This window comes from Coturnix japonica, chromosome 38 (assembly GCF_054131305.1).
Source record: "Coturnix japonica strain WE chromosome 38, WE-NBRP24, whole genome shotgun sequence".
NCBI lineage: Eukaryota > Metazoa > Chordata > Aves > Galliformes > Phasianidae > Coturnix > Coturnix japonica.
Window position 1 is genome coordinate 2,178,294 of NC_140700.1, and position 12,187 is coordinate 2,190,480.

At 53.0% G+C, this 12,187-nt stretch overlaps 2 protein-coding genes across 2 annotated transcripts; both read left to right on the forward strand.

The window, feature by feature from the left end:
* The first annotated feature begins 631 nt into the window (after positions 1 to 631).
* Positions 632 to 2,459, forward strand: LOC146754786 (kinesin-like protein KIF21B). Its single transcript, XM_085527442.1, has 3 exons — positions 632 to 640; positions 1,274 to 1,686; positions 2,194 to 2,459. Exons 1-3 carry the CDS (start codon positions 632 to 634, stop codon positions 2,444 to 2,446), a joined length of 675 nt encoding a protein of 224 aa, XP_085383568.1. The 3' UTR covers positions 2,447 to 2,459.
* A 685-nt stretch (positions 2,460 to 3,144) lies between these two features.
* LOC146754787 (uncharacterized) lies at positions 3,145 to 11,913 on the forward strand. Its single transcript, XM_085527115.1, has 3 exons — positions 3,145 to 4,249; positions 4,514 to 4,713; positions 5,042 to 11,913. Exon 3 carries the CDS (start codon positions 5,728 to 5,730, stop codon positions 6,985 to 6,987), a length of 1,260 nt encoding a protein of 419 aa, XP_085383241.1. The 5' UTR covers positions 3,145 to 4,249; positions 4,514 to 4,713; positions 5,042 to 5,727; the 3' UTR covers positions 6,988 to 11,913.
* The last annotated feature ends 274 nt before the right edge of the window (positions 11,914 to 12,187 follow it).

Consider the following 12,187-nt stretch of genomic DNA (forward strand, 5'->3'; position numbering starts at 1 on the left):
ACTCCATAACCAAATAAGAAGACAAAAACATATTGGCTGTACAGAATCATTCTGAATGTCCACCACTGGGGGATTATCCAGGAACAAGGACTCCCCCGCTCACGAACTATCAGTCCGGCATGAAGGCTGGATTCCCAGTTCGGACCTTCAGGCACATTGGGAGCAACGCAGTCTCATGTGCCGTTACCAGCAGCCGCTGCCCAGTGCTGACGTCAAATCACTGGCTGCACTGGAGACATTAACCAAGGAGACGTTGACCAGAACCGGTGCTGAGATGTTCGGATCCTCACGGTGCGCAGGATGGCTCGTCATTTGGTGCCGGCTTAACCCAACGTGCCGGCAGCCAGCAGGGCCCACTTGGGTTCCCGACACAGACGTGTCTCCTGCCCATGACGAGGAGTGGCATAGGGTCTGGGAGCCATGGCCCTCCATCAGGTCTGTTCAGGACCTGACCTATTGGTGTCCATTCGGTCAGCTGATGGTCTCCCATCCGATTCTCTCACGCAGGAGGAGAGCGTGTGGGCACAGCTCAGGCCCCTCCAGCCCTCCCCCCTCTTTAAGTGCACGAAGACGCCCCTTCAAGGTCTGATGTGCACACTCCATAATAGCCTGGCAGGTGCCGCTGCCGGGAATGCCGAAGGTATGCTTAATGCCCCAAGCTGTGCACCAGCGTCCAAAACATGCACTTCTATATGCTGGGTCATTGTCAGTCTTTAACTCGTGAGGTGCACCCATGACAGCGATGGCCATGCACAATGGCCATCATGCTCCTGGCTCAGAGCAGAGGCCGTGAGCATCACGTCTCACAGTCTGTGTCACCTGGGCAGAGCCGTTAGGCAGGGGCTGCTAGTGGGGAGATGCCAAGGTTTTCCATGAAGATGATTGCTCAGATATACCTGAGTTCAGATGGAGGGGCCCATTGCCCTACCAGGAAGTGGAAGATGCTTGGAGGTGAGGCAGCTCGTGCTTTCCCATGCCTGTAGGACCTTACAGTGCTGTGCCTTTCCCTCAAGGGTCACCCAAATAATGTCATTTCCATCAAGTACTGCAGCCACACGGGGTTGGTGTTCACCGTGTCCACATCGTACATCAAAGTGTGGGACATCCAGGACTAAGCGTGCTGCATCCGCACCCTGATGTATGTAGTGGGAAGAGTGGCTATGGGGGACTGTGGGCAGCTCTGGCTTTGCAGAGGATGGTGTGAGAAACTCCTGGGGTCCCACAGGCTGGAAACAGAGCCCAGCTGTTTTAGGATCAGTGCCTACAGCTGTAGGAAGAAGGGAGGCTTAGGGAGATCTTGGAATGGAATCTGTGGGGACCCTCTGCAGCAAATGCTCAAAGGAAAGCACTGCTCTGGAAGGTGGAGGTTTTGCTGGTCCCATGGCGGCCAGACAGCTGCAGGACCATTCCCAGTGTGGGACCAGCTGAGAGCCAACAGCTTCTTTGGGTTCCTTGGTGGGGCCTTGCAGGCTCTGAGCTGGTCTCTGATCATCCTTTCTCCTCCCATCCTCCCTCCTCTAGGTCTTCTGGCCAGGTGATCTCTGGGGATGCATGTGCTGGGACAACCACCCGCCCTGTGACCAGTGTGCAGGGGGAGCACCAGATCAACCAGATTGCTCTCAACCCCACTGGCACCACCCTCTATGCTGCCACTGGGAACTCCGTCCGCATCTGGGAGCTGAGCAGGTGAGGGGCAGCACAGAGGCAGGCAGGACAACTGACTGATTCTGTGTGGACGGTGTCCATCTGAAAAGACTCCCCTTAGGAAAGGGAAAACCTTTGTAGCTGTGGAAGCTGCCTCAAATGAGGGCTTACAGAACCCTTTCATATGCCTTTTCAAGCCCCTGTTTTGGACTTGAAGGGTGATGAGCAGCAATGGGACTGCTTGAGGTGTGGGTTCCATCTGTGAGAAGAGGGAAGAAATGGGAGATGAGCAGCAGCTTCCCCAGGCTGTGCCACTGACCCTGAGCCCTCACTGCAGCCTGGGCTCTGCAGATGGCTGTCGGTGTGCCCCAGAGCTGCCTTCATCCCTCAGCATCACTGTGAAGCAGGGTACCCCTGATGGCGATGCCCGTGTTTGGGGACCTTTCTATGTCAGGAGTGCTTGAGGGCAGTGGGCTTTGTGCTGGGGGAGGGCCCTGGAGGAGCTGTGCTGTTGGGAAGGGGCTGACTGACCCTTGTCACTGGTTGTAGGCTGCAGCCCGTTGGGAAGCTGAGTGGCCACACTGGGCCCGTGATGTGTCTCACAGTAAGCCAGACAGCAAGCAACCACGACCTGGTGGTGACGGGCTCCAAAGATCACTATGTCAAGGAACTCTCCTGTGGCTGCTGGGCAGAGCACCCCTCTGAGACCTCTTCTCTCCCCCTTGCCCAGATCTCTGGGTTCCCATGTTCCGCATGTGGCTTTTTGTGCATCTTCTCACCCCAAACCTTGCCTTTTATTTAATTAGTGAGACAAATGCAACTTAGGAGATGGGAAGGAGAGGTGGAAGGGGGTTGCATTTCTCACTCCTTGGACTCTGTGTCTGATGCTTGCATGTTACGTCTGACTCAGCTGAGCAGTTTGTCCCATTCTGCTCAGCTCTCCCTCCTGTTCCAGGTGATTTGTGCCTGCTTGTTTGCAGCTCCAGAACAGCAAAGGATCACAGCTTCATTTTATGTTACTTTAAGTTTGATTTTGTTATTTTATTTTTCTGACTTTTAGTAGGTTGAATTGGAGCGTGTACCATGCTGGTGGAGAGGGGTGTTGAGGTGGGTTGGGGGGTGAGGGCAGGATCCCACTCTCCTTAGCTTGGCTCATGAAGATGTGTGTAAGAATGTAGCAGAATAGGGACTCAGTGGTGACACGTCACTCCCAGTGGTGGCAGGATGTCTGGTGAGACCTTAGCCCCCAAAACTGCCAACACTTCCTCCCCTCTCCAGCATTATAAGCCATGTGTCCCATACCCGAAATATTCCTCAGTGGAAAAAGGAAGATAGTCGAGGAGGCTGAGAAACCTTTTCCTGGGGATGGCTCCTCTACGCCATTTTGTTTGCCAGAGAGAAAAGCAGCCCAATGGGGGCGGCTGACATCATAGAACCTTCCTGATGTCATAGAGCCTTCCTGATGTCATAGAACCTTCCTGAGTAGTCACCTTGAGCACCGCTGCCCCACCCAGCTCATTCAGCTCTGAGCCTTCTGGTGGCAAGCAGCCATGCCTGGCACCAAGAGAACCAGGAGCGATGATTGCCCAGCAATTCAGGGCAAAAAAGATTCAGATTGCCCAGAACCGAAGAAGCAGAAAAGGCCCGTGGAGAACAACAAGAAACTGAGGAGGAGGAGGAAGAGCACCTTTGGCCGTCGCAGAAGGGTCAGACCTGCGACAGCCCCCGTGGAGCCGATGGAGGTGGATCCACCTCGAGATGAGACGGAGCCGATGGAGGTTGACCCACCAGCAGCACAGCCTGCCTGCTCCTCCACCGTGCGAGCCCGCCCAGCACTGCGCTCACAGCAGAGCCAGCGGCAGTCCAGGCGCTCATCTCCTTACCCCCTGCGCCGCACCTCCGCCCGCAAGTAACTTGGGGGCCATTAATTAACAGCTCCAGCGGCAGAGAACTGTCCTGCCGGCATTGCTCAAGTATCACCATCTCCTCCTCCTCAGCAATACCGGGCCTCTCTGGAGATCAGTTCTGCAGGAGTGCGGGACTTCCTGATTCTGCAGCTTGTTCTGGGCTTTAATTTTATCTTAGTTTTAAATTAGGAGTTTAGTTTTAGACATTTAAGGCTTTAAGTTTTGTGTTAGTGTTAGACATATGTTACTTTAAGATTTTAGTGTTAGGCATTACCATCCAACTGGAACGTGCACTCAAAAAGTGCACCAAGTGCTTCTGTGCCCATGGAGAGGTACGTGTGGATCACTGCAACCAGCCACCAAAGCAGTGCTGTTTGAACACAACTCTGTTTGCAGCAGATCTGCTTTGTGTGTGCTGAGTGCTCCGAGCCTCGGGGATGGAGGGTGGTGGCCAAGCTCTTGGAGAAGGGCTGACATCTGTTTCCAGAGCCATCCGAGATCTCCCAGCTGCTGTTTTTCCCCCCAGGTGTTTGAGATTGCTGAGGGTGTGGTGGGCAATGTTGGCCCCACTCACAACTTCCAGCCCCCTCACTACGATGGCACTGAGTGCCTGGCCATCCAAGGAGACATCCTCTTCAGCGGCTCCAGGGACAACGGCATTAAAAAGTGGGATCAGGAAGCAGCAGGAACTTCTCCAGGTCAGGAGGGCAGCATACGGGGTAACGTGGGGCAGAGCAGGATTGCTGCTGTGGGTCTGGAGGAAGGCTGAGGGACCTGGTCTAGGTCCTGCTATCCTGGGAGGGCAACCTGGGGATCTGGCAGTGAGTGTGCCAAGTGGCTCTGTGTGCCTATGGGTGTGTACTGAAGGGCACCCAGAACTGCCACTTCCCCTTGGGACATAGGCTTGATTGCATTGATTGCACGAGGCTGATTGTGATCTCTGCTCTGCCATGTACCTACAGCAAATCCCAATAGCACACAAAGATTGGGTCTGTGCCCTGGTCTTCATCCCTGGCTTCCCCATGTTGCTGAGTGCGTACTGAGGAGGCGTGATCAAAGTCTGGAACGTGGATAACTTCAGCCCGGTTGGGGAGATCAAGGGGCACGACAGCCCCATCAACGCCATCTGCACCAACTCCAAGCACATCTTCACTGCCTCCAGGTGAGCCTCAGGCTTGGTGCACCCCAAGGTGATCCTGCAGGAGGTGGGAGAGCCCCGGGTTGACCTGTCATCCCTGGGCCTGGGTGGGTTTGCACTGAGTGGGGCCGGGGGCCGGGAGCCTAGAGATCGAAGAGGACAGGGGGGATCTTGCAGCTTTCTGGTCCCTCAGTGCCTTCATCTCACCTTGCTGTCTTAGTCTGTCCCCTGCCCGCTCTCTGGGATATCCCCATGCAGGGTCCCCTCTTCCCTGGGGCTGGGCATCCCCTGCTGTTCTTGGGGAGCAATTTGGCAGCAAGACTCTGATATCCACTCTCTTTTGTTTCTTCAGCAGCCGGAGCTGCACATCTGACCTGGCTCACCCTGAGCTTCCCTGCAGAGATCTCTGAATCCCAGCTGCAAATTCTGCTGACCCTCTGCTCTTTCCTGGGTACCCACTTTGCTCTGCAGTGGGGTGGGGAAGGACTGCAGATGGGTGAGGATGGAGATGGTTGTGCCAGGAGCGGAGTGTGGACGGGTTGGACCCTGATCCTGCACGACTCCCCCCACGGCTGCACGCCTGAAGGACAATCCTACAGAGAACGATGGTGCATGGCTGGAGCCCTTCAGAAGGCTGAAGGCTCAGCCCAGGAGTGTCAACGAGGACGCAGCCTCTCCAGCTGCCCTGCTCACGTTTCTCTGCTCAGGGGGCCGACGAGGCCCTGGTCTCACACTGGAGCTTTCTTCTACCTCTCCTGTGGTCCCTTGGAGCATCCCCTGCTCCATCGTGCCCTGCCCCACGCTGGGCTCATGGGGGAACGTGGGAATACAAGAAAAGCTGTTCAGAGCAGCAGCTGTGGAGCCAGATGAACAGCATGAGAACCAAGGACACCTCTGGAAGGAGAAGAAGGGACTCACGGCTCTGATTGGATATGTTAGAAAACAAAAACTTGTGAACGTTTGTAAGAGATGTGAGAATATGTAATAAAGGATTTGGATCATTCACATCTGAGTCCATGCCTCAAATGCTGCAGGGGAATGGCTGCGTTGAGCCCTGGCAGTGGTATTCTCTCCTCATGCGCTCTCACTTCCCTTTGGTCACTGAAGAAACAACGTTTGAAGTCGGACTTAAGGATTTCTCTGCATGATCCCATTAGTGCTGAACTCGGATCTCAGAGGAGCTCCAGGATGTGCCCCATAAAGCACAGACCAGTTTCCTTCTGCTTTCTGCAGCCCCGTTTGTTTCGTGTCACCAGCCCTCGTTCAAAGCACTGCAGGGTGGGAATTTCTGCACAGTACCCGGTCGAAGCCCTTTTGATCGCAAAGTCGCCGGACTCGGAGCCGTCCCGGACCGATCGGCAGCGACTGACCGCGTGGTTCAAGGCGGATCTCGGGCCGTTCCTTCCCGCAGGAACCCCCGGGTACAGGAGCGGCCCGGCAGCTCCGGCGGGAGCCGCTGACGCAGCCGTTGACGCAGCGCTGGGCGTTGCCTGGCAACGGCGGGAGGTTGGAACGGGCACAGGGAGGGGTTGGGCCCGTGCACGACGGGACAAGTCTCTCCTCACAGGGGAGATGCTCCGGGACCTTCACCATCTTTGTATCCCTCCGCTGGACTCTTGGCAAGAGATCCCTGTCTTGTTTGTACTGGGGAGCCCAGAACTGGACACAATATTCCAGATGAGGCCTCACCAGGGCAGAGTAGAGGGGGAGGATCACCTCCCTCGACCTGCTGGACACACCCCACGATGCCATTGGCCTTTTTGGCTACAAGGGCACACTGCTGCTCATGGTCAATCTGTCGTCCACCAGGACGCCCAGGTCCCTCTCAGCAGAGCTCCTCTCCAGCAGGTCTTCCCCCAGCCTGTACCGATGCATGCAATTATTTCTACCCAGGTGCAAGACTCTACACTTGCTTTTGTTCAACCTCATCCTGTTTCTTACTGCCCAGCTCTCCAGCCTGTCCAGGTCTCGCTGAATGGCAGCACAGCCTTCAGGTGTGTCAGCCAATCCTCCCAACTTTGTGTCATCACAAACTTGCTGAGGGTGGTCACTATCCCCTCATCAAGGTCATTGATGAAGATTTTGAACAAGACCGGACCCAGTACAGACCCCTGGGGGACGCCGCTAGTTACAGGCCTCCAGCCAGACACCGCACCGCCAACGACAACCCTCTGCACTCTGCCAGTCAGCCATTTCTCAACCCACTTCACTGTCCACTCATCTATCCCATACTTGCTCAGCTTTCTTATAAGGATGTCATGGGGGACAGTATCAAAAGCCTTACTGAAATCAAGGTAGACTACATCTACCACTCTCCCCCCTTCCACCCAGCTAGTGACATATCTATCTTCATAAAAGGCCACCAGGTTGGTCGAGCACGACCTCCCCTTGGTGAACCCATGCTGAGTTCTCCTGATAACCTCCTTTTCTCCCGGGTGTCTGGAGATGGCATCCAGCACAAGCTGTTCCATCACCTTCCCTGGGACAGAGGGAATTATACCTATACATATTACCTGGGTCTTCCTTATTGCCCTTTTTGAAGGCCGGACTGACACTGGCCGTCCTCCAGTCTTCAGGCACCTCCCCAGTTCTCCAAGACCTCTGATAGATTACAGAGAGCAGCTCAGCAACGACCTCCGCCATCTCTCAGCACCCACGGATGCACCCCATCAGGTCCCATGGATTTATGGACATTAATGTTTCCTAGGCACTCACAGACCACCTCTTCCCTGACTAAAGGGAAATCTCTCTTTCCCCAGACTCTCTCATTAACCTCCAGGGTCTGGGATTCTTGAGGGAGAGCCCTTTCACTAAATACAGAAGCAAAGAAAGCGTTCAGTATTTCTGCTTTCTCAGCATCCCCCGTTACCAGAGCACCCCCCCTCACTTAGTATGGGGCCCACATTCTCCCTAGCCTTCCTTTTGCCATTAATGTACTTTAAAAAGCCTTTTTTATTATCCTTTATCTCCTTAGCTAGATTCAATTCCAGGTGGGCCTTAGCCTTCCTCGTCACATCTCTGCAGGCCCTGACTACATTCTTATATTCTTCACTAGTGGTTGGACCCTTTTTCCACATACCATGAACTTTCCTCTTTCCTCAGAGCTTGCACATGAGCTTCTTGCTCATCCACACAGGTCTCCTGGCACCTTTTCCTGATCTCTTAGTCACAGGGACGCACCGATCCAGACTGAGGTCCTGCACATCCTGATAGGAAGGCTGCTACCAAGAAATCTGAGGACACTCAGACTGAGCCCCCAACCCGAGATGCTGGTGTGCAGTCTCTGGCTGTACTGAGTGCCAGAGCCTGACCCTTGCAGTGCTGGGTGAGGGAGGCAGTGATTGTGTACGCTGTGAGCAGGTGAATGACTTGCTCAGCCTCGTAGTTGAGCTGAAGGAGGAGGTGGAGAGGCTGAGAAGCATTAGGGATTGTGAGAGGGAGATCGACTGCTGGCACCAAGCCCTATCAGCTCCTAGATCATGGCAGCCGGATGAGGCTCTGCATGGAGAGTGTCACCACCTCCTGCCTTGCAAACAGGTAACGGAGGGGAACCTACATGCAGATGGCGTTCCTGCTATGGTGAACCCACTGTCCTCTCTCCACCCCCGGAACAACGGCAAAGAATTGGAGGATGTGGGTCAGTGGCATAAGACCCCTGCTCGTCGATGCAGGTGTGCCCCCACATTGAGTCCCCGGCCACCCCAGCTGCCCCTGTGGAACAGGTCCAGTGCTCTGCAGGGACAACTGGATAATCATAAATCATAGAATTACCCAGGTTGGAAAAAACCATGAAGATCTTCAAGTCCAACCGCAGCCTAACCAGAACCCTAACTCTAAAAACCCTCCACTAAATCATATCCCTGAGTACCACATCCAAACAGCTCTTAAACACAACCAGGGATGGTGATTCAACCACATCCCTGGGGAGCCTATTCCAGTACCTAACTACCCTTTCTGTAAAGAAGTTCTTCCTAATGTCCAACCTAAACTTGCCCTGGCGCAACTTGAGGCCATTTCCCCTCATCCTGTCACTTGTCACTAGTGAGAAGAGACCTGCCCCACTCTCACTGTAAGAACCTGTCAGGTACCGCAAGAGAGCGATAAGGTCTCCCCTCAGCCTCCTTTTCCCCAGACTAAACAGCCCCAGCTCCCTCAGCCTCTTCTCATAGGGCTGATTCTCCAAGCCCTTCACAAGCCTCGTTGCCCTTCTCTGGACCTTCTCCAGTACCTCCATGTCTTTCCTGTGCTGAGGTGCCCAAAACTGAACACAGGCCTCACCAATGCCGAGTACAGAGGCAGGGTATCTTCCCTAGTCCTGCTCACCACACCATTCTTGACACAAGCCAGGATGCCATTGGCCCATTTGGCCACCTGGGCACACTGCTGGCTCATATTCAGCCGACTGTCCATCAGCACACCAAGGTCCCTTTCCATCTGGAGCTTTCCAGCCACACCTCCCCAAGCCTGTTGTAGTGTTGCCTGGGGTTATTGTGACCAAAATGCAGGACATGACACTTGGCCCTATTGAAACTCATGCCGTTAACCTTGGCCCATCCATCAAGTCTATCCAGGTCCCTCTGTAGTGCCCTTCCCCCTCAGGCAGAGGCAGTCCTCCCAACTTAGTGTCGTCTGCGAATCTGCTGAGGGTGCACTCAGTCCCCTCATCCAGATCATCAATGAAGATGTTAAACAGATGTGGCCCAAGCACAGAGACCTGGGGGATTCCTGGGTTTCACCTAGTGTTACAGTAGGCCTCTCGGTTTTGGTACTCATTCTCTCTCCTATTTTGCTTGATTTGTTAGCTTAATTTCAATTATATTATATTATATTATATTATATTATATTATATTATATTATATTATATTATATTATATTGAGTTATCCTGTATTTCGATATAGTATTTAGTAAATAAGTGTGCCTCCTTAGATCGTTGCCGCTGTTTTCTTTTCCTAATTAACTTTTGCTTTTGGCCCAGGGCCCCTGCGGGGCCCGCGGCCCCCCTGTCACGGGGGACAATACCCCGGGATATTTGTAAATACTGTTGAGCTCTGCCTTTTTAACTTTCTATTGAAGAAAAAAAAAAAAAGAGAAATAAATAATGTTTTCTCTAGTAAAATTGTTTTTACAAGGGACTGCGTGTCATTAGTTCCTCTTTTGAGATGCTCCAAACATACTGGACCATGTTTAAGCTAGCCACTTTTTCCTTTGGAGCTATAGAAATATATAATCGATTGAAGACATGGTTAGCAATGCTTACTTGGTATCTGCATGAAGCTCCAGAGGGAGCAACTAATGCAACTAATTGTACAGAAATGGTGGTTTCTGAGCGTGCTCTTCCTTCTTTCTTTGCATCCTTTAAGCAGTTTTTGAATGACCAGTTGGCCCAGTTGACCACACTGTCAACTGTGTTAATCTCCCTGAACTTACTGTTGACTTTTTTACTTATCGGTTCTGGGATTTATTACATTTGTTCCATCCGGAGGAAGTCCTCCCTAGAACCAGAGAATACTGAGTGGCAGGGAGTGTGGAGAGACGTTGGAGAGACTTTTATAAGACAGATATCTTTAGTGTCACGGAGCTTTACTCCTGAACACTTAAAGAATCCTGAGAGTTTGACCGCATATTTGAGACAGGAATGTTGTGGCTCAGGCAGATCTCAGGAGGCACAAATGACTTGGGGCCTAGCTAATGCTTATCGGGCCTTATTCAGTACCATTCCTGAGAGGGAAGTTTTTGAGGCTGAGAGAGAGAGTCTCAGGGCCGAGAATGAGAGTCTCCTTGATGAGAGAAATAACCTCCTACAACAATGAGACTCATTCTGGTATGAGAAAGAGAGTCTCAGAGCTCATATGCTGCCATATCCCAGCAGGCTCTGGAACACAGGGACTAGGACCAGCCCATTCCAACAACGTGCCCTGCATGGCACTGCCAGACAAGAAGAGCTTTTATGCACCCACAGCAAATATCTGGGAGAGCAGAGGCAAAAACACAGGCTGAGCTCAGCCCTACAGAGGGACCTTTCTGTGCATCAAAGGAACCACCACCTCCGTGCTGCACATCAACCCAATGCCTAAGAGCAAAAGCACAGAGCTCTGCTCCAAACATCCTCCATCAGCGGGAGGAAAAGCTCAGCACTGGGAAACAGAAGGGGCTCAGAAACACAGCAAGGTGCAGTGAGGCTGTGTGTCTTTGGGACAAACTCAAGTGTCAAAACCAGAACAACAGCAATCAATGGAAAAAGGAATACAAACAAGAAACCCTTGAGATCCCCAGCCCACCCCCAAAATGAAATCAATGACAACAGCACCCAGCTTGCACTGTGAGTTGGCTAAAGCAAATCAACACACACCCCTCCACCCAAACCCCAAATCAACACCCCCCCACTCTTCCACATGGGTGATAACGACCCACACAGGTACTGAGACACCAGTACCTACGGTACACCCAGCTACAGCCACACGAATGCAGACACACACATCCCAATGGAAAAGAACAGGCTGAGAGGGCAGCGCTGCCTCCACCTCCCAGTGCTGTGCGTCACAGGGCAACCATGGGGCCTGTGATCCATCCTGCCAAGCCCCACAGCACAGGGCTCAGCTGTGACCCAGGAGCAGCCACCATCCTGTCCATGGCAGGGTGACCCTGCGCATGCCATCGTGCCCTCCACCAGGCCATGGAAACTGCATTTTCTTCTTCCCCTGCCCCCCATTCCCAGAATGATAAAAGACAGACTCCATCAAGTCAATAGAGATGCTCCTGTTTCAAGGTGTGCAGAAATTCCCACCCTGCAGTGCTTTGAACGAGGGCTGGTGACACGAAACAAACGGGGTTGCAGAAAGCAGAAGGAAATTGGTCTGTGCTTTATGGGGCACATCCTGGAGCTCCTCTGAGATCCGAGTTCAGCACCAATGGGATCATGCAGAGAAATCCTTAAGTCCGACTTCAAACGTCGTTTCTTCAGTGACCAAAGGGAAGTGAGAGCGCATGAGGAGAGAATACCACTGCCAGGGCTCAACGCAGCCATTCCCCTGCAGCATTTGAGGCATGAACTCAGATGTGAATGATCCAAATCCTTTATTACATATTCTCACATCTCTTATAAATGTTCACAAGTTTTTGTTTTCTAACATATCCAATCAGAGCCGTGAGTCCCTTCTTCTCCTTCCAGAGGTGTCCTTGGTTCTCATGCTGTTCTTCTGGCTACACAGCTGCTGCTCTGAACAGCTTTTCTTGTATTCCCACGTTCCCCCATGAGCCCAGCGTGCGGCAGGGCACGATGGAGCAGGGGATGCTCCAAGGGACCACAGGAGAGGTAGAAGAAAGCTCCAGTGTGAGACCAGGGCCTCGTCAGTCCCCTGAGCAGAGAAACGTGAGCAGGGCAGCTGGAGAGGCTGCGTCCTCGTTGACACTCCTGGGCTGAGTCTTCAGCCTTCTGAAGGGCTCCAGCCATGCACCATCGTTCTCTGTAGGATTGTCCTTCAGGCGTGCAGCCGTGGG